This window comes from Anabas testudineus, chromosome 2 (assembly GCF_900324465.2).
Source record: "Anabas testudineus chromosome 2, fAnaTes1.2, whole genome shotgun sequence".
Lineage (NCBI taxonomy): Eukaryota > Metazoa > Chordata > Actinopteri > Anabantiformes > Anabantidae > Anabas > Anabas testudineus.
Window position 1 is genome coordinate 31,058,716 of NC_046611.1, and position 22,171 is coordinate 31,080,886.

Here is a 22,171-nt window from a genome sequence, read left to right on the forward strand (position 1 = left end):
AAATCTCATTCTATTGAGGAGCAAAAAGTGCTGCCCAGAGTCAGAAAGCTTGGTCTGAGTCACAGGTCATGGGTCCTCCCAACAGGATATTAACAGCAAAAAACATCCAAGAATGGCTAAGAACATATCATTGGACTATTCTGAAGTGGCCCTCTACGAGTCCTGCTCTATATCACATTGAGCATCTGTGGAAAGAGCTGAAACATACAATCTAGAGAAGGAACCCTTCAAACCTGAGATAGTTGGAGCAGTTTGCTTATGAGGAGCCAAAATACCAGTTAACAGATGCAGACGTCTCATTGAGAGATACAGAAATCACTTGTTTGCAGCGACTGGTTTAGAAGGATGTGCATCAGTAATTTTTAGTAATATTTATTTTTTATTACTTTTGTCAGTTTGACCATTGTAGGTTTTCTTTCTATAACAGAAGGGTACCAACTATTTTGTCCATGTCTGTCTATGGTGGAGCTGACACAGCATAGTATTTACCTATTCCTGTGTTTTCTCCACTCTCTTTCTTCATGGCTGAAGAGTCATTTAGTGCGTTTACAGTTGGCTTTCTAAAAAAAAAAAAAGATTAATTAAGTGACATGTAACCAAGAAACCTGGTTAATCGGGATATGAGATTAGAGAAAGCAGATTTTCCAAGTTAGATTTCTCTCAGAGAGCTGTTTACTATTTACTATAAATTTAGAGGAGCGGCTGGATAAAAGGAGAGATCATTACACAGAGCGAAGCTTCCTCCTTGTTAAATAAAAAAATCGTAACATTTCACCAAGCGTTTCTTAAATTCAGACAGTTTGCACTGAGTGCTGTCTGCTTTTCGCCACGTGTCCCCCACAGAGCTGTCCGTCACCTCCTTCGTCACACAAAAAAAAGGAAAAGGAATAATCAGATTACTCTTTTGCTGCATGTATAATTGACCTTCCAGTAGGCAGGTATCTTGAGTGTGTAAACTTGTTCCCCGATTAGCAGAGAAACCTGGTTTCACTCAGTAACCTGGTTAATTGAGTGCATGTAAGCGCACTGGCGGGCAGGATAACGCAGACAGTAGATTGATTGCACGATGCTGTCAGCCTGAATGAAAGCACTGTGCTGAAATGAGATTGGACCATTAAACTATATCTAATGCCTTTGTGATTTGAAGGACAGCATTCATAGTGTATTCTATTAGCTGTTTTTTTTTGCTATTCAACTTTTACCTACAGTACTTCCTACATATGCTGTTATTTTCTTTCTTTTACTTGTATACTCTTATTTGGCTGCAGTGGCCCACTTTCCTAATGGGCATCATTAAAGTTTCATCTTACAGGAAAGGAAGGAAGATGCTGCTGTAGAAGAGGAGGAAGCTTTGAGTGTGTTTTCATGTTCTTCTCATTTATACACAGTCGTTTACTCTTCATGTCTGTCTGTGTCTTTAGGTATTAAAGCCAGTGGTTAGTCCAGAAGTCAACCACGGGTTGGGTAACAGAAGACTCATTAACTTTTCCCTTTCAGGTAAGCTATATGCATGTATGTGTGTTTTTATTTTATTTTTTTGTATTTTGCTTCAGTGCTCAGTGTCTTTTAGTTAATTTGTTCATGCATCTTCATCAGACTCTTGTCTTGACCCGCAGTGTTCACTGTCTAACAGCAATGGTTGACTCATCATTGAAAAGCCACAACATAGTTATGTAAATGCTGTCATTTGATGAATGTACAGTCAGTTGATTTTTATTACAGTCCACAGGATTGATTACAGCATCATTTGCATTTTCACAAGAGAAATGGAGTAATTCTGTCCTCTGAGCATTTAGTTTTCAAAGCCTGATGATGTGGGCCTCCCCTGATGCCAAATTAAAGCAATTGCATTTTAATATTAATCGTACTTCTATTAAAGAGCCTAATTAATGCTCTGAGTTTTGGAACTATATTTGCTTTTGGGGATGTAAACAGGAATTATGATGGAATGTTGGATTTTGTGAGTTAGCTGTGGGCAACAACTTAGCCTATATTTGTCTGCATTTTAGCAAACTAAGTATATGAGAAATTAGCTCTTCCTGTACACATTACTGTCACTGCAATTTTTCTTTGAAACATTAAGACATTTAGAATGGTCTCACTCGTCCTCTGTAAACAGAATCAAATACAGTATCTGTCAGATTCATTAAAAGCCTTTTATTATCTTAAATGTGTGCTTTGGAGACAGGGAACAGCCATCATTTATTGTATTCTTAAGATTAAATCAGGGTTACCAACTCTTATGCTTTTGGAATGAGAAATCATGCTCTTAAATAAATTTCACACCAAAATAGATACATGTACGTATGTCAATGTGGGGCAAAAGACAAGACAAAGTTATGCACATTCACACCTGTAAGCCTGTGTTTTATAATGTGTGTTGTGTTGGGCTATAGTCTGCATGTATACAGGGTTTAAATTGGTTCTTGAAGTGTCCCATTGTCTGTCTCTGAATGTCTCTTCAGGCTTTCCAAGTGTTCACTTCAGTATCAGTGACATACATTTAGTTATTTCCCAAATTCTTCAGAGTTCAGAGAGACGATGTTACAGAGTGATACCGCTTCCTTATCATCAACTTGTCATCAATAACCATAACCCGATAATGAGTTATTGCGGTGCGGATCATATTTGAGCCTAATGTTTCATGAAGCCTGCTTACTCATACTGTATGATTCTTATATACTGAATGAACTACAGGGTTGAAAGAGTGGAAAAACAGCAGGTTATGTAAGAGTCAGGCCCAAGTAAAGTTTCCCTCCGCAATCTGTCTGTACTGTCAGGTGTTTGCTGCAGTGCTTTTTTTAACTGTGTAAGAGATGTGGTGGATTTAGGTTACAGATTTTGAAAAATAAACAAGGAGCAAAGATGCTCAATTATATTAAATTCAGTTTGTTTATATTTCATCAAATCACATTAACATTTACATTTACCTTAGTTATTTGGCTGCTTTTATCCAAAGCGACTTACTAGTGATGTACAAAGCAAAAAAAAAAAAAAATCTAAGCCAAGGGGACAAACTTTGAAGTAAAGTGCTCTAGAAGGAGCTGTTTCAGTTTAATGGGGTATAAGTACAAAAATGTTTATTTTATTTATTTATTTATTTATTAAGTTTTAGGTAGAGAGAGATTTGATTGCAGAGAAAGATTTAAGTGCAAAGAAAGATTCAGAAGAGTTCTGTTTTCAGCAAGTTTTTGGAAATTAAGAGTGAGGCAGATGAGCGTGCAGCTGTGGGTAGGACGTTCCACCATCGTGGAACCACAGAGATGAAAAGTTTTCCCTGGAATCTTTTAAGGTGAGGTAAGAGCACTGTTCGCTTGCAGATTGCAGTGAGCGAGAGGGATTGTAGACCAGGATGAAGATGAGGAGTTCAGGTAGGCTGGTGCTGTTGAGTGGAGCACATGATCATTTGAAGATTTTGTGTCCTTCAGACCTTCAAGCTGTTGGTTTGAAGAAGGGGATGTTCTTCAATCCTGACCCCTACCTGAAGCTCTCCATACAGCCTGGAAAGCACAGCATCTTCCCTTCACTTCCACACCATGGTCAGGAGAAACGTTCTGGAGTGGTCTGCAATACAGTCAACCCACAGTGGGTCACAGAGGTACACACACACAGCCATACACTTTCATTCACACATATTCATAGCTTTCTGTGCTATAATAAGATGTTTAAGTACTTTAGGTAACATTATCTGTATCTTATATTGCTTGGTTGTACATGTTAAATGCAACTTTAAAGCTGTTGCAGTTGGGGAAAGCTGGACTTTGATATTAAACCAAAGAAACAGGACACCGGCTGGGTTTTTCTGAATATTTAACACAAGCACAAACCATTATGGCACTTTGTATAGTTTTAGTATTTTACATCTACATTGCGAGCATGTTACTTTTTCATTTAAAAACTGACAGTCTAATGTTTCTGTGAGAGACAGTAACAGGCTACTGAAATAAAGGATTTTTAAAAATTGATTAGTGCAACAGGTCAAGCAGCCAAATACACTTATGAAATCAAATTCCATTGAATGAATGAGATGCATCTTTTAACAGCATGGGTGGGAAGAAAACAAGGATCTAAATAATATAGGAGGAATTAAGCTAAGGACAATTTCTCTCAATATTTTATTATTTAAAGGAGAACAGATCCCTAGGAAAATCACAGCTCTTTCTATGAACCCAAGAAACAAACAGTGGAAACAAGCAAAAGAGATGGGTGGGTTCTTCTTTGGTTTCAGCAGTAGAGTAAGAGGATCAATGTAATCCATGAAAATCATGTTTGCTGTGTGGAAAACAAGATCAGCCAATTGATTTTCTCATTTAGGACTTTTTCTTGGAAAGCCATATGTTACTGGAAGGTTCATTGTTGTGGACAAAGCAGATTAGCGGCATAATGGTTTAACATGAAAATTTTCTGTACTCTATGAAGGGATTTCTGACAAATGTGCACATTTAACTGCAAAGTATATCAAATTTACTGCTATTGATTAAGGTCATGGGTAATTTTCAACAACTTTAAATTGTCATTTTATCTATTTTTAATGCACAAATGACCAGAGGTCACAGATTTTGTGTGTTGCATTACTATTTATATATTTGAGTTTTGGACCGATTGAGTTTAGGTGTGGAACTGCAACTTTATTTTTTTGTCAAGTCATTCAATTTAAGAAGCCTTTTATCTTAAGGAACTTAATCTAAACCTAGTTGGAAGGACTGCTGTAGATGGTCTAATGTAAAATGATCAAGTGGAAGGCTGATGAAAAACTTCCGAAGTGGCATGCAAGCAATACCGTTCGCCCCAGCAATGAGTGCAAAATAAAGCTCTGTCTGGCCTGGATATTGCCCCGAGGCCTCCACCAACTGCTGTGTCCATGTACAATTACCACCTGTTCACTTTGGTGACGTGGTAGAGATACACTTGGCATTACCTTAGAAGTTTCTAGATTGACTGACATTGTCCTAAAGTAATGATGAACTAGTGATTTTCTTCAGCTGAGCTGTTCTTACCGTTGCTGTATATAAGTGACTATAGACGTGGAATAGAAACGTTTGCTGTATTACAACAGTATCTTAACTTGAGTTTTTAAGGTAAATAGCAGCGTCTTTAAGCTTTTGAAGTATATGAAACATAGAATAAATTTGCACTTTTGGGTTTATCCCCTTATTCCATGTCTTCCCAGTTTTTATATTTTTAGCATGAAGCTGCAATGTATAAAAATAAAATAAAGCAGCAACTGTAACTGTATGTTCTACTGAAAATGTTGCCAAAGATACATATACAAATATCAAATATCATCCCAATCCAGCCACATTGATCTTAAAATTCTCTCTCCACTATGTCTGCTTTTCTCCAGAGGTTTAACTTTGTGTCACTGCCCACTGATGTGCTGGAGATCGAGGTCAAGGATAAGTTTGCCAAGAGTCGACCAATAATTAAGCGTTTCCTTGGGAAGCTCTCTGTCCCTGTCCAGAGGCTGCTGGAAAAACACGCCATTGGGTATAACATGCAAACACATACACACACACTCCATGTACACACACACATGTGTACATTCACACGGAAATGTTTGTTTTGCAATTTCTGACTGTCTTTGTTTGTCTGCAGGGATCGCGTTGTTAGTTATTCTCTGGGTCGCAGGTTGCCAACAGATCATGTCTGTGGCCAGCTGCAGTTTCGCTTTGAGCTGACCTCCTCTATTCATCCAGGTACAATGGGCATAATGATATATACAGTACCAGCATACACTTATGATCTCTGCTATCTCTTTGGTAAACATGAGAAAATATGGGGGTTAGGTTAGTTATCATGGATAATTAACACTGTACATTAGTGTATACTGTTTATGAACAGGAAATACAACTTGAATACAATTTAGAGTAAACAGCTGCCAAAAGTAAGTTGTTCACACATTAATAAAAACAAGTATGTTCGTTCTTTTCTTAGATGATGAGGAGCTCTCCCTGGTCATAGAGGCAGCCCATTCTGAGGGGGGAAATGCAGCAGACGTCAACAATGTTGCTGATGCACCTGATGATGACACGCTCAGTGTGGGTCCTGACATGCCTGACCTTCCTTTGGATGTCCATCCTGACTCGGTCCCCTATACACCTTCAGTTACCACAGCTGAAGTCCAACCTGCTGCTGAGAACGATGAGGTAGGGGCATCATCAGGGGTGGAGCAGGGAACTGTGGAGGAGGAGAGCACAGTGAGGGAGAGACCACCAACCACTGAGTTCCAGGTTGAGCTGGTGGAGGGAGCCTCAGCTCAACAGCAGGAGGAGAGTGGTGGCATGGAGGGAGAAGAGGGAGCAAAGGAGGAAAGGCAGCAGGAGGAAGGAGTGGAGGAGCAGATAGCAGCATGTGCACCTCATGCAGAAGAGGCAGCCTCAGAAGAAAAAGAGGTTGGGGAGGAAGCACAGCCAAAGTCAGACTCTGACAATCCTGTAGCAGTAACAGCAGATGATGGGGCCACAACTGCTGAGGTTCCCACAGAGGAAAACACCACATCCCAAGAGGCTCCTGCAGAGCCAGCTGGAGATTCCACACACGAGGCGACAGAGGGAGGAGACAGAAGCTGCACCTCCTGCACCTGCCAGTCCCTCTTTTCAAACTACAACTCCCACACTCCCTTGCGCCGTAAAAACCGCCCCTGCTCTCTGCCTGTGTCAGAGCTGGAGACTGTAATCGCATCAGCTTGCGGTGAGCCAGAGACGCCGCGATCTCACTACATCCGGATTCACCACCTCCTCCACAGTCTCCCCTCAGCCCAACAAAGACCTCCAAGTCAGGAGGAGGAGGAGTCCGGGGAGGGACAGAATACAAGCTCCATTCAAGACACCACCTCCACATCAGTAACACTCAAAACCTCCATAGACAGAGAGGAGAAGGGGCAGAAAGACGAGGAAGAGGAGGATACAACCCAGTCTCCCTCTCAGGTATAGCTGGATTTCGCTAATTCAGATGGGCTTTCAGAATTTGGTAATTCCCATTCAATCTGATAGGCATTTTGTTGGTAATATTGGAGTGTAGATTATGCACCTAATAAGAAATGTAATATGTCAACAATACATTTTATAGTGCATTATTAAACAGTAGAAATTCAAGCAAATGAAAAACATCATGTCATCATTAACTCTTACTGTCATCATTAAATACAGGCATTTATGAAACTAGGTTGAAATTATAGAAAAGCGAAGAGCTGCAAGCGAGAACAACAAATCGTTCCCAAATAGATATCACAGTTTAACAACACAGTTCTGCTGCAGGTCAGGCTGCAATATTAAAAAGTTTTTTAGGTCAGCTAGGCCAGCTGCCAGCTATTAGACATCACTGGTACAAGTGTTCGGGGGCATAACTCTCTACAATCACATATCAAAACACCACTGGGGAAACACTGGGAGGATAGCTGAGGTTAGAGGGGAAGACATTAAGATGATGAGTTAAATGAATATTTTTCTGAGATGTCACTTAGCTTAAATTAAGTTGATTAAAAAACTACTAATAGTAAACTTCACATCATGTATTTTTAAAGAACTTAACCTCTTTAATTTTCTAGTGTAATGAAAAGAGTCATTGTGGAAACCTGTTGTGTCTTTTATATGTTTAATTTAAAAAATGCGAAACATGATAAAGGTGGATGAAGGTGGGTGTTAAATTCAGTCCCTACTCCTGTACACATAATTTATTGAAGTATCAAATTAGCAGATTTACATGCTGGTTTGCTGTGGACCCTGGTACAGAAGCCAGGATAGCTGCGGAACTATGGTTGTGTTTCTCACCTAACCCCTCATATCGACTGCGAACATGTGTTTGTGTCTGTGTATATCTGTAGGTCCAGGAGTGCCCAGGTCCCTGCTGCCGTCGGTCTCTACCCCGCAGTCTCTCCATTGAACGCCTTTCTGAGCTAAACCGGCTCCTGGAAGGTGAAGGTGGAGGACATGAGGCAGTCAGGAGAATCTCTCCCTCCTGCCTGGGAAGTGAAGAGGGGAATGCCATTAACAGAGGAGGAAGAAGAGTTTGCGGAAGCCCCCACAGACCTCCGGGGGAAAACGAGTGCGAGTTTTGTGACACTTCCTGCTACAGCACCTCCTGCTACAGCACTTCCTGTTATAGCACATCATGCTACAGCAACTCAGGCTATGAGGGAAGGAGCCGCTTCTGCAGCCACACCCGCCTCTCTTCAGTGGACAGCAACAGACTTTCAGGCAGCACAGTGTTTTCTTCCCAGGATGAAGAGGAAGATGAGGAAAATGCCTTTGAGTCTGTACCTGATGCCGGCCACACATCAGAGGACCAAGAGGCGGGCGGTGCAAGAGGAGAGAGAAGGACGGGAAGGTGGAAGGAGGGCAGTAGGAGGGAGCAAGGGGAGCCAACTGTGGCTGGGACCACTGGTGAGATAAATCATTCTTATTTGTCACTGCTTCATTCAGTAGTTAGAATGTCCTAACCCTAATGCCATGATTTGAGAGCTTTGAAGGGAATAATTATTTGGGAGTTCAAAGGTCAGGCAGGGACAGCAAACACACAGCTACTGAGCTGGGAGAAGTCATTATTATAATGACATACTTCATCGTAGTTGGACACGTGTAAGACAGTACATATCGGCACTACAACAGGATCTTGGTGTCTTTTCCAAGGACACCTTGACAAGTAGCCAGGAGGAACCAGGAATTGAACCACTTACCCTGGGGTTTGTAGACAACTGCTCTACCACCTGAACTACTGCCACCCTAATCATTGCCTCTTAATAACTTTCACAATCTGAGTAACAAGTTGAGTCCAAAGCAAACGTTTCACTACTCATCCAAATAGCTTTTTCAGTCTGAAGATGGGTCGAGCCCACAAATTTATGCTCCAGTGAAACCAAACCTGCAGTATAGACAAGGAAGAACCTAACAAGGAAGAAGTCCAGTTGCTATGACTTAACTTCCAGATACCTTCGCCTGGGCCACTGACATAAACACAGACAACTTACACAATGCATTAGCCATTTGGTTGTTGTTGTTGTTTTTCTCATGGTCATTCTTCGTCTGTCTGTCTGGGCATATGCCCAGTGGGCCTGTTCAATAATCCATTTATGGGTGCTGTAATAATCCCATACATAGCAATATTTTTCAAGTCAATGCTGACTTAATTTACACAAATCAAACCACTTATTCTAGATGAATCTTCTTTATTTAAAAGTAAGAACAGAAAAATGTAAATTGAAAAACACCACATCAAAAAAAAAAAAAACCTGTAGAAAGAATAGCTGTAAATTGTTCCCACCTTTGGTTTTAGCTGATGCGTATGGCCTACAGTCATATGAAACAAGCATTGTTTCGCTGTTTTAGACTGTATTTGTGCATTTTACATGACGACTGATACACACTGATAGAAAAGTAGGTCACACACACACACACACACACACACACACACACACACACAAACACAGTCATCCAGTCACAGTCTTGCAGAAACAAAATGAAATTCCACTCCTCTGAAATGCAATCGGCACACTGCCAGACTGCCTGCCAGGTTTGTTCTTTCAAATGGTTTTCTTTATCCCCTGCTGTTCACATCAAAACACACCAGCACATTCTGCACCTAAAGATGCTTTTTTGAATTTATACTAATACATGCTACAAGAATATCAATACATTATTTTCCAAAAATCAAGCCTGGTCTAGTGATTGGTATTCTAAAATTATAATTGTTATTTAGTTTGTCTAAACACATACTTTAGATCACTACAATGTATGTTATTTTGCTTGGCATTTTAAGCCTAGGCCAGTACTTATTTTTGATATTTCGAGAGATGATTCTGTTCCAAATTTAGAACAACAAAGAAGAGAGCGGGTGGTGCTGGCCTCAAGTGCTGAGTTGTAGCTATTTTAAGGCAATGAGTTGGGTGTTATTTTTGGATAAAAGTGTGTTGGCCCTGTGGGTGTGTGCTGGACAGCACCTCTGCTGGAAAATAGGATTGATTTAAAGCTCCATGCTGATGTTAGTAAACCATAATCAAGGCATTATACAGCAAGGATTCAGATGTCATGGTTAAGTTTTAACCATATTAAACATCAGGGTTTGTGGAGAAAAAGTAAAAACTAATCTTTAGTTAGATATTTTGTCCTCTCCAAAATTCCCCTAGACAGTTTACAGCACATTAGTAATACTCTGCTTGAATCCTAGAATGTAGTTGGTTTTCAATATAGCTGTGATGTCATACAGTCCTGCAGCACTGAACTCAGATTTAAGGTGAGTACAGTAAAACTCTGACCCCCTCATCCCCAAAATAAGCCGCAAAAGTAAGCATTACTACTGTAGGACTAATTGTAACTGTAATGCAATTGCTGGCTTTAGTTCCTTTATAATACTGGAAAAAATCATTACATTATTTCATAACATTTTACTGGCAACAGTGGTGGAGACCAAACCAGAGCTAAACAAAGAGTTAATATTGGATTACACTTCCTATTTGTTCGTTCGACTTTGTTTGTAAGTCTTGTATAAATAGTAACATTTTATTAAAACCATTGTGTCATTCTAGAAACAATTTTTTTCATCAGTGTCTTCTCCTTTTGCTGAGAGTAAACTGTCAGATGTGCACAGCTAGGACTTGCTAAAGCTGCTGCATGTTCAAGAACCAGATCAGATAAGAAAATCAGGGTGAGAGGGTTGAAATCAAATGCCCCTCAACGTTAAGAGTGTTCAAATGCCCTGTGTTAAAACCACCTGAGGTTAGTGAAGACAGTGTGCACTTATCAAAGTTGCTTTTTATGACCTGCGGCATTTTCGATTTTACCACCAACATCAGTCATCTAAACAGCATATTGATAATGTTGCTATCTGGCGAACTACGTTTATTTACAGTGATAAATTTAACAGCTTGTTATTTCTGCTCTCTGTTTTTTGCACGGTGCAACTGTATGCATGTGTTAAAATCCATGTCGAAGAAATGATTTGTCCAGGGCTCGATCCACGTGGGACATGTGCTTATGTCCAGGAAAATAATTTCTTGTAGAGAGTGGGACAGCAAGAACAGCTTGTACTTGTTGTATTGCTTTAAGGTTAGGTAAAGACTGTTGATATGCCAACTGCCTTATCCTCCACATCCACGCTTTCCATCTTACATAAGGGGCACTTCCTGTTTCCTGAAAGTAATTTCCAGCCATAATGTCCTTTAATAAGTGTGACAGAATATAGAGATTGCACATCTTTAGCGTATGTTTTCCTAGTCTCATAGTGTGGTGTAGTGTATCCCCAGCCTTGTGGTAATTTATCCCATACTGTCTCTCTGATGTCATGTAGGCTCAGGCTTCTCCCCTCCTGTTGGCCAACTTCCAGTCCTGCGACCCAGCCATGACCTAAACCATTTTCCTGCTGCCACTGACCAAGCCTTACCTCCAAGTAAGAACCAACAGCTCCCAGTCTTACTCTGGAGTCTCATCCAGCACTTTGGTTTGCTGTGGGTATGGCTGCTTGTGTGTGTGCATGCTGCTGTGTATGTTTGCTTCCCAAACATATTCTTCCTCTGTGCTTTCCATCATCATCTCATTGTCCCTCCTTGATTATTCCTTTAGTTCAGAAGTACAGCTTTATACTGATCTGTGCTGCTCTGTGTTGGATGGTTTAAGGGCTCACCGCTGTTCACTCACTTGGAGTAGGAAGGTACTAACTCGGCTTATCTCATTGTCCAACTCAGTTTCTAACAAGTGAGCCTTTTCCTTACATGCAAAGATACATGTTTGTGAAGAATCCTTTAGATTCCATGATCTATGAAGAGCTGCTACTGAGTAAGATCTTTCTAAACACATCAGGTAAGATTATGGTCAGCTGGTTTATAAGATCTTACCAAATGAAGCAATGCAGCAGGATTGTCAGTTCAGCTGTGATTCACAGTGAGCACATATCAAACACAATCTTAATCTTAATAACCATCCACTACAAGTACCACTGTAAAGTCTCCACTCAAGTTTAAGTACATGCAGTGAAATTATGAAATCAGTGTATTTAAATAGTACTGATGCTGCTATAATATAAATGTACAAGTTTGGACCAGATTTATTTGGCAAATGTATAGTAATAATACAGAAGTAGTAAGAAATAACAGTCAAATATCTGTTACCAAGCTGATGTGTGTGGAACACAACATCACAGATGGTGAAGGTGGAGTTGGTTTTAACCACTTGGTATTTAGTGTGTAATAAGGAACCATCATTTACTAGCTGAATATATTGTTATAATGCTCTACTCTTGCAAAAAGTAACTAGTAACTAAAGTTGTAAAATCAATGTAGTGAAGTTAAAGTAACAGAAAACATACAGTAAAGTACAGCTATCTTAGATTTGTATTAAATTACAGTACTTGAGCAAATGTACTTAGATACTTGCAGACATGGAAAGAAAGAAAGAAAGAAAGAAAGAAAGAAACACTTTGGTCACTATAATAACTTGAAACTGACAAAAGAAATAATAAATAAAAATGTACTAAAAATGAACTCATGAAAATCAGACATTTTGAGCTGTTTGTCAACAGAAGTGTAAAAAAAATAAATAACAATGAAACTGGCCTAAACAAAAATGATGGCACCTTTAACCTTTAACCTAAATCCTTCTGGGCAATCACTGCAAGCAAGCGATTTCTGTAACTCTCAATGAGACTTCTGCACCTGTCAACAGTAAAGCAGCCCCAGGACATAACCTGCTTTGAATGCTTCACTATTTGCATCTGTGAACATAGAGCTGATGTGACTTTTCAAAAAGTTCCAATTTTGTCTTCTCTATCCAAAGGACATTCTCTCAGAAGCTTTGTAACTCATCAATATGATTTTTAAAACTTTTTTATGACTTGCTATCAACAGTGGAGTCGGTTGCCTTTTATTAAGTCCACTATGGCTCCAACAGTCACTGAAGTTGTGATCTGACACTGATGTACCTTGACCTTGGATGTCACCTCTTATGTCTTTGGAAGTTTTTCTGGCCTCTTTGGGTATTATTCCTACTTTCCGTCTCTGCAATTTTTCTTTCTCCTGCGGCCACGTCCATGGAGGTTGGCTACAGTCCTGTCGACGTTAAACTTCTGAATATAATGTCCTGTAGTCACAGGAACATTAAGCTGCTTGAAGATGGTCTTACAGCCTTTACCTTTAACATGTTTGTCTATTTTTTATTTCTAATCTCCTGAGACAACTCTCTCCTAAGCTTTCTGTGATTCATGTTCAGTGTGGTACAACAGCAGAGTGACCACTTTTCACCCTTTAAATAAGTAGACTGACTGATTTTTATTTTATTTTGTTGAATCACAACCCTGAAGCAATGTCTGACTTTTATGAGTTAATTTGTAGTACATTTTTATTTATTATTCCTTTTGTCAGTTTCGAGTAATTGTGTATTTTTCTTTCTTTAACAGAAGGGTACCAACAATTTTGTCTACGTCTATATATGTATTAGATTCATTTCCTAGCGGTGTTGGTACTGAACTGCATTTCAATGGCGATGCCTTCACTTACTAGTAAGCATCTAAACAGTGATGCATTCAGTTACTGTTGACATGCTAAAGTGCACGTGAATGGTAAAATCTTCAGTTGCAGACGCAGTGGGTGAAGGACCAGTGAAGGTTAGAGGTGTGAGCTCGAGCTGGTAGCACTCTAAAAAGCGCTGTGCTGCTTATCTTAGTAAGTGTAACCTGACTGATGTCAGCGTGCTGGGATAGTGATGATGATAATTGTGCACTGTATATACGACTGAACAGGTGAGTGTATTTATTAGACCACACCACCACCTGAGATCGGACCTAAAGTAGAAGGAGCGGAGTTACATATACAGTAGCAAGAAAAAGTATGTGAACCCTTTGGAATTTCATAAATTCAGGTTCTTAAAAACCTCACTGCCAATATTGCTGTGCAGTGTCAATCTGCTTTTTTTCCTGCTATTTATCTTGTACGGAGCAAACTCAAAAAGTCGGAGTGTTTTTTGTCAGTCAAAGCAGCTAGTCTGTTTTATTCCTATAAGAGGAATTGGAGGTCATTGTTCAGTGTTCACATACTTTTTTCAGTCGCACTGTGAGGTTTTTATGTTGTTCTCAATAAAGACATGAAAGATCAGGGTTATTATTTTAGGCACATTATATTTGTTAATACTCTTGACTTGGATGAAGATCAGATCACATTTTATGACAAGTTAATGCAGAAAACCATACAATTCTGAAGAGTTATTGCCACTGTATAAACTCCATACAAATAGAGTTTATACAAGCAGTACTGGTAGTAAGGGGCTGTTCTGTGTCCAGGGGGCAGAGCAGTAATGACATTTAACAGATGTATTTTTTCTGTCCACAGGGATCCATTTTCATCTTTCTTCTCCTCCTACAGCAGGGGAAGGTTATGCATTTCTCCATACAATGGGAAAACAATTTTATTTTCGTTCGATTGTTGCAATCCTGAAGCAGCCCCCATCCTCTCTTAGTAGAAAGCACAACTGCAACACAGTAAAATGTGTCAGTAACAGCTCTTATTCGATTTATTTTGTGTTGTTTGGCGTCTGTGTCAGAATTGTTATTATTTCAGTAACATATCAAGGTTTAAATTAGACACATTTTTTTGTTAATTCACCTTTAGTTATCAAAACTAGTTTAAATTTTGTCTTCATTGATGTGAAGTCGTGAATTATTCCCACCTGCTTAGTATGTTTTTTATATCATTATTTTTTCAGCTGGTGAGAATGTATAGCTGTAACACAACTCAAAACAAAAAGAGTAGCCTAATAAAAACTGAATTCCTTTTTTTTAATTATTTCTATTAATTAAAAAACATCTATCCATAAACAGCAAGGTCAGTTTTTTTAAATCCTTTTTTTTTTTCTTTCCACGTCATTGTCCCTAAACACTTGTCACCTTGAGTGTATCTGCCGCATCTCAATCCATGGGGATTTGTAAAGTGTCTTTATATCAAATCTATCCCTCCCTGTTTCACTTTAAGGTCAAAACCCAGTCAGTAGCTGGGTTTTCATTGTACATACAGTATATTGTGTGAATTACAGTTAACCAAACTGCGCTTCTCATTGTGTGTGGCCTTATCAAAAGAAAAACAGCTAGGGTTGGGGTTAATGATATCCAGGAGAACGTTTGTTTATATCCAGCTAACTGAAATGTGTATAATAAAGACAATCTCAGTAGTAGAGCTAAGTAGAGTTTTTTTGTCGACACAGACTGGGAAGCTCGCGTCGACAGCCATGGCAGAGTTTTTTACGTGGACCACGTCAGCCGGACCACAACCTGGCAGAGACCAAGCCACAGCGGCAAGTGTAACCACAGCATCCCCCGCTCAGGATCCACCCAGCAGATGGAACAACTCAACAGGAGGTCAGATTCAGAGTAGGAAGAGAGAGTAGTAGAGAGAGAGCTCCAACTGTGATGATTATTATTGTTAAGAAAGGCACTGTCTAGCATTGCCATCTGAGTTAACAACAAGGAGAAGCATCAACATCTGGAGGTTTAAAGGCATTGATTTAGTGTATTAACAGGAACATTTCCAGATGCAGACACTTGCTTTATTAAGTTCCGTATTACACACAGTAGTTTGGTGACAACTAAACTCGTTGCACAGAGGTCAGTTTGGCAGTATTATGTATAACCAGCACTTACTGTACTGTAATACATACATGAATAGACTTTAGTCATTATCACTCAGTGTATATGTAAAATATTATTTTTCATCTAACTTGACCAAATAAATATTTTGGATTGGAAGATGTTGAAACCAGGTAGTAGTGTATAAGAGAAGCAGTGAATAGTCTCAGTCAGTCTGTTCAGTTACAGCACCACACACTGCAGCACTGTACAGGTAGAGTTTGGCTGACATCTGCTGACTAGAAATGGAATTTAAACCAAAACCTTTGCTTGTGGAGGATACTGTTTAAATAAATGCAGCATGATGCAGATAAAAAAATGAGGTCATGAAGAATAGAGTTTGACTTTTGAGCACTGAATAGTAACACTGAATAGGTCTTGAAAACAGACATTTGTCCATGTGAAAGGTGGAGACACCCCTCAGAAATCCAGTAATACATTTTGTCATTTGGCTTGTTGTTTCTGCAGGTACCAGAACATCCAGAGGACCATGGCCACAGAGGAGGAAGGTGGCAGTCAGAGGCTAGAGCGGAGCAGCAGTACAGAGACTGATTCTGACTCTACTCCCACAGGTGCAGTGCTCATACCATCTGTACTCTTTATGGCTACTAAAGGACACACTGAAGCTAAGTTTGGGATTAATGCTGGCTTTATTTTGTATGTATACTTTGGTGTAATTCTCACTTTAATGTATTTCTCATTGTTTCCAGACCCCTCCTCCCCTGTCAATCACCAAAAACTGAGCAATCTCCTTCAGTCGCCTGCTGTCAAGTTCATCACGCACCCAGAATTCTTCACTGTGTTGCACAGTAACTATGTGAGTATACACACACACACACACACACATTTTTGTATGGCAGTCAGTGGGAGGACACTAATTGACATATGCATTCCTTAGCCCCCTACCGTCTCATAGGCCATGCTAATCTACTCTGTTTCAATTTTTAATTTATCACATGTACTTCCTTAACCCGCTGCTCGTCCTCACAATGATAGCCATACAAACACACACACAGGTTAGAGTATATTATTTTATTGTGAACAAATCCAAGAAAAACAAATGGCAAGAAAAAGGTTTTGATTTGAGTCACAGATATACATACACAATATGATAAGCTGACAAAACAGTCATGATCTTTCATCTCAAAACACAGATTAAACAGACAAAGTGATGTTGGAAAAAGTGGTTGGACCACTTTCGGCAGCAATAATCTCAAACTGTGCTTTTTTCTTGCCACTGTGTAAATGTTTTAAATATTTAAATACAATCATACCTGTTTTGCAGGCAGCCTACCGGATGTTCACCAGCAGCAGCTGTGTCAAACACATGATCCTGAAAGTGCGTCGCGATGCCAGGAACATTGAACGCTACCAACATAACCGGGACCTGGTGGTTTTCCTCAACAAGTTTGCAGATACTCAGCTGGAGCTGCCAAGGGGTTGGGAGATAAAGACTGACCCTCAGGGAAAGGTATTTCTCCTTACACATGTAGAATGAACTGAATTAGAGGATCAGCATCAAATGCTGTCAAACCAAAATGAATACAGGACTCAGGACTGATAAGTTGAACAAACACCACATAGTTGAATGCAACACAGAATCGATGCTCACCTCAAGTTATGTATTATCTAATGTATTAACAGGCCAGATTATGAAACCAGCAAATGCATAAACACAATGAGATCTAATGTATGGTCTGTATGTTTGAGGTATAATGCGATGTTGCAAGCAGATCATTTGAATATCAGTATTCTGCACTGCTAACTGCAATTATTTACCATGCCCATTTAAATTCACAAGGTGCCCTGCCTCCCACAGTCTTTCTTTGTGGACCACAACAATCGAGCAACAACCTTCATTGACCCTCGGATCCCACTGCAGAATGGCCGACTGCCCGGCCACCTCGCCCACAGACAGCACCTTCAGAGACTACGCAGCTACAGTGCAGGAGAGGTACTCACACACATCTCTCTCTATTATTGCTCACTAGTCACATTTGAGATTTCTCCTGCAAAAAGACACCTTTAACATGACTTGGAGTTTTCTGCTGATGTCCTGTGCTTCTGCGTTTTTTTGGAATAACAAAGCAAAAAAAAAAAAGAAGATTAAATTCACTGCTCATGCTTTAGTCTATGTTTATGTTTTGTAAGCCAAGTCAAGTGCTTTTTGTCTGTTTACTCAACTAAACGTTGAGGACCTGTACTCTACAGCTGACCATATGCAGCACATTGAACACATTGGTTCCATGACCATGTTTAAGACAGATGGAAGTGACTGATTACTATGTGTCGTGTGTGTGTTTATGATGCTACAGTACAGTTTATGGTTTGTCTTTCTTCTGTTTTGCTGACCAAGAGCTCTACATAAGATCTATGTTTCAGAGATGCTCCGACCTTGATGTCCAGCCATAATTATATGGCACTAGTGTGGCATACTGGCCTGTTTCCCCCATATCCAATACACTGATTACAAAAATCGATTGCTCCCTCTCAGTCTTATACAGTATATTCCAGAACCTGACATGCAGCTTTGTTATGTGATATGTGAAAAATCAGAAAAAAGCGTTAGTTCGGTCTGTTCATGAGTCTTTCTGACCAGAATAACAGTACTTTACACTGTACAGTATCATCATACTTAACCTTTAAACACAATGATCAGCATCAGTTCAGGTGAACAACAGTTAAAAGGATTTTCAATTTCAGCAGTCAGCGGCTCCTGCAGTGTCGTGCTAATATACTGGCACTATCTACAAAAATAGCAGATCTTTCTTTAGCATCCGTTATCCATGGTTGCACTGTCAACAGGAACTGCTCATACCTCAGTACAGTGTGAGGCACATGTCTCCCAGTGAATAGTGTGTTCTGCTGATGTTTGCTCTCAGGCCTCCGAAGTGTCCAGGAGCCGTGGGGCTTCTCTGATGGCCAGACCTGGAAACAGCCTGGTAGCCGCCATACGCAGCCAGCATCAGGGTGACCCGCAACAGCTTGCAGCCCCATGTAGGCGCTGTCATGAATGAGTCATGACTTTTAATTATTGATCATATTATATTGATGACTGCTTTAGACTCCTGCCGTGTTAATGTCTCTCTGTTTCTTTCTCACCAGCTTACAATGACAAGATAGTAGCATTCCTTCGACAACCAAACATATTTGACATGTTGCAGGAGCGACAGCCCAGCCTGAGCAGAAACCATGCACTGAGGTATCCTCTTTTTTAAAGAGATACTGACTTGAATATTTGTTTTAATTTTCACTGTGCAAATGTAGGCTCGTTTGTAAGTTATGAACCCTTTTTTATTATTATTTGGGCCTTTTACCCTTTATTTGATAGTTTTGAAAGTACAGAGGCAGACAGGAAACAAGGGGATAGAAAGAGAGAGATTTTGACATGCAACAATGCCAGTGTGCTCCAGTTACATATCCTAGTTTAACCACTATGGCTTTACAGAGCTATACATTACAACACGTATGAACAAGAGAAGTAATACCAAGAAATTATTATCACTTAGGGAAAGAGTGTAAATAAATGAAATAAAAAAAAAAAAAACAGAGCTTCATATGGGACACATAACTTAGGTTTAGATGATGTCCTCCTGCATCTTCTCTTCTCCATGGAGCTCTAAATGAATTTAATAATAGCCTATCAATTCTTGCCACTGTCGTCCTCATCAGGAATCTGATTATTATGATTCATACACATTCACTGTTCATGTACTGTTCTTTGGTTGTGTAAAGCTGCTTCGTGACAATGACAATTGTAAAAAAGACCTATACAAATAAATTGAATTGAATATTTATATGGTCAGTACATTGTGCTTTCACACTCTCTCATCTGATTCTGGCTGGAAACACTTTAAGGATGATGAAGTGCATGAGTGGAAACTTTCACATGGACTGGCTACTTTTCTCAAAAAGAGAAAGCCATGTGAGAACATTCAGGTCTGGAGGTCTGGAGCAGCATGCATTTATTGTGCTTGTGCCTTCTGATCTGCATCTAATAGATGGTATGATTATAATAATTGTGACCCTTTTTCTCGATTACTTAGGGAGAAGATCCACTACATTCGGACAGAAGGCACCCAGGGGGTGGAGAAGCTGTCGTGTGATGCAGACCTGGTCATCCTGCTAAGGTAAGAACTGCATTGAGCTGCACAGGCCTGATGGACCAAAGCAAACAGCTGTTGTGTCCCTGTTAACCCTGCCTGCACCTGATGAGAGAAACTTTACTCTTTTGTGTCAAGTATAAGTGGATCTCCTAGTTTGCAGTGAAACTATGTCTTTGCTTTCTGTTTCCTGTTCTTCCAGTTTATTTGAAGAGGAAATCATGTCTTATATTCCACCTCACCCCATCCACGCCGGCTTTAGCTTCTCCCCTCGCTGTTCACCTGCATCCTCTCCACAGAACTCTCCCGGTATGTCCTCCAGCCTGCCGATCAAAGATGTCTGTAGTTTCCTTTTTCTCTGTATGATGTGACTTAGTGAATATTCACTTGTCATAATTCTTATTACTTGTTATTGGAATATGAATTATTGGTTATGCAATTTTTTGTTACATCTGCAGTAAACCTCTGCAAAAATGTGAATGGAGTCTGGACATGTTAAAGGATCATTCACTATGGATGACAATGCCTTAAAAACATGAAGAAAAAAAAAGCCCCACAATTGTATGCTAATTTTAGCACTGTGACAGTGTAGCTGGAGGGATGAGAGGGATACACAGAGGCAAGAAAAAGTATGTGAACCTGTAAAGAGTATTAACAATTATAATGTGCCTAAAAGAATAAAACACAAAAATCTGATCTTTATTGAGAACAGCCATAAAAGCCTCCTAGTGATAGTGGAAAAAGTAAGTGAACACTTAAAAATTACATTTGCATTTCAGTCATCAGTCGGTCTCTATATGAACTGTTATTTATTTCCTCTCTCTGTGTCTTATTTCTGTTTTGTGTGTGTAGGCCTGCAGAGGGCCAGAGCTCCTGCTCCTTACCGCAGAGACTTTGAAGCCAAACTAAGAAACTTCTACAGAAAATTAGAAGCAAAGGGCTACGGTCAAGGACCAGGCAAGATCAAGTAAGACTGGCTGGAAATAACATATCTGAAACATCCTATTGTATCATTATTAAATGCCCCCTATAGAGCAGTCACAGCAGCTTTATTATTAAATATCCCAATCATAGTAATTACAAACAAAGACAGAACCACTTCCTTCATTCAAAGTTAGAAGATCATCATCACAGTCTGGTCATTAAATATGTATATGATTATTCATTATTATATAATTAGATATATTTTGACATATTTTACAATATGTTTACATCTCTGTTAACCACCAGTTTTATACCTAAAAATAATAGAGAGTGTAAAAATGTATAGACTTAGCTATATTTTAAAATGTATGTTATGTGTGATCTGTTGTGCTTGTGTTAGACTACTGATCAGGAGAGAACATCTGCTAGAAGGAACCTTCAATCAGGTGATGGCCTACTCCCGCAAAGAGCTGCAGAGGAACAAGCTCTACGTCACCTTCCTTGGGGAGGAAGGGTGAGACACACACACACACATGCATGAATACACACGTGAATGGTCAGTTAACACAGCAAAATGCTATGGGTGGTATGTTAGTTAGCCCCCAGAATTTGAAATCTCATTGTGCTTGTTTTGGTCATGTTACACTGAAAAAAATGTTGACAAAGATGCATATGTATCTATCATATGCACTGAAACTCATTCATGCAGTATATTTCAATGCATACAAAATGATCGACTAAAATTCAAAAAAGACACAAGTTAGTGAGGCACCCATTTAGTAGGGTTATCACAAGAAGCTAGAAGAGATGCACAATAGCTCAACATACCTTTGATTAAAGGTGTGGTTAAAAAAACAGTGTAATGCAGTGTAAGACTATTCAGTTTTTATACCTTGTTGGGATAAAAACACTTTTTGAAGCATGATTTATAGAGTTTCTGCACTCTGAAAGGTGCTCCACTGCATTTTGTTCTTTTTGTCGTAGGTGGAAAACAAAGCTCTATTATCTTAACGTTTAGCTGTCCAAACATATCGTCAACCACATTTTTCAAAATAAAATGTCTTTTCTCTCTCTTCTTGTGTGTTCAGGTTGGACTACAGCGGTCCATCCAGAGAGTTCTTCTTCCTCTTGTCTCAGGAGTTGTTTAACCCTTACTATGGCCTGTTTGAATACTCAGCCAATGACACGTACACCGTTCAAATCAGCCCCATGTCAGCGTTTGTTGAGAACCATCTGGAATGGTGAGCTGCTCAAACCAATGAGTTCTCTCTGAATCTGATACTGAGATGAGTAAACACATGTATTAACAAGGAAACGTGACCCCACAAATGTCCTATGAGTGGTCATTCTCATCATCTAGATCTGCGAACAGCGTTACCTGTAGTTTCTTTTCTATATGTCAACAAACTATTAATTATTTACTGTACCTCAGGTGTAGTAGATATGAGTGAAGAAGATTTGGTATCAAACCAGATGACCCAGTTTGTTCTTGTGACAGTGTTCATGTTTTGATTTAATAATTCAACTTTTCCATTTGTGTGTGTCCA

At 39.6% G+C, this 22,171-nt stretch overlaps 1 protein-coding gene across 1 annotated transcript in view; it reads left to right on the forward strand.

The window, feature by feature from the left end:
- Nucleotides 1–22,171, forward strand: part of LOC113164843 (E3 ubiquitin-protein ligase HECW1) — a 51,215-nt gene that overhangs the window by 22,240 nt on the left and 6,804 nt on the right. Inside the window, exons 5-23 of the mRNA XM_026364358.1 lie at nt 1,422–1,497; nt 3,429–3,598; nt 5,345–5,487; nt 5,596–5,696; nt 5,935–6,926; nt 7,823–8,381; nt 11,281–11,379; nt 15,177–15,330; nt 16,066–16,169; nt 16,308–16,414; nt 16,883–17,068; nt 17,417–17,551; nt 18,480–18,594; nt 18,703–18,799; nt 19,644–19,727; nt 19,903–20,009; nt 20,553–20,667; nt 21,025–21,138; nt 21,713–21,865. Coding sequence (XP_026220143.1) covers nt 1,422–1,497; nt 3,429–3,598; nt 5,345–5,487; nt 5,596–5,696; nt 5,935–6,926; nt 7,823–8,381; nt 11,281–11,379; nt 15,177–15,330; nt 16,066–16,169; nt 16,308–16,414; nt 16,883–17,068; nt 17,417–17,551; nt 18,480–18,594; nt 18,703–18,799; nt 19,644–19,727; nt 19,903–20,009; nt 20,553–20,667; nt 21,025–21,138; nt 21,713–21,865 — 3,611 coding nt within the window. The remainder of the gene's footprint in view (nt 1–1,421; nt 1,498–3,428; nt 3,599–5,344; nt 5,488–5,595; nt 5,697–5,934; nt 6,927–7,822; nt 8,382–11,280; nt 11,380–15,176; nt 15,331–16,065; nt 16,170–16,307; nt 16,415–16,882; nt 17,069–17,416; nt 17,552–18,479; nt 18,595–18,702; nt 18,800–19,643; nt 19,728–19,902; nt 20,010–20,552; nt 20,668–21,024; nt 21,139–21,712; nt 21,866–22,171) is intronic.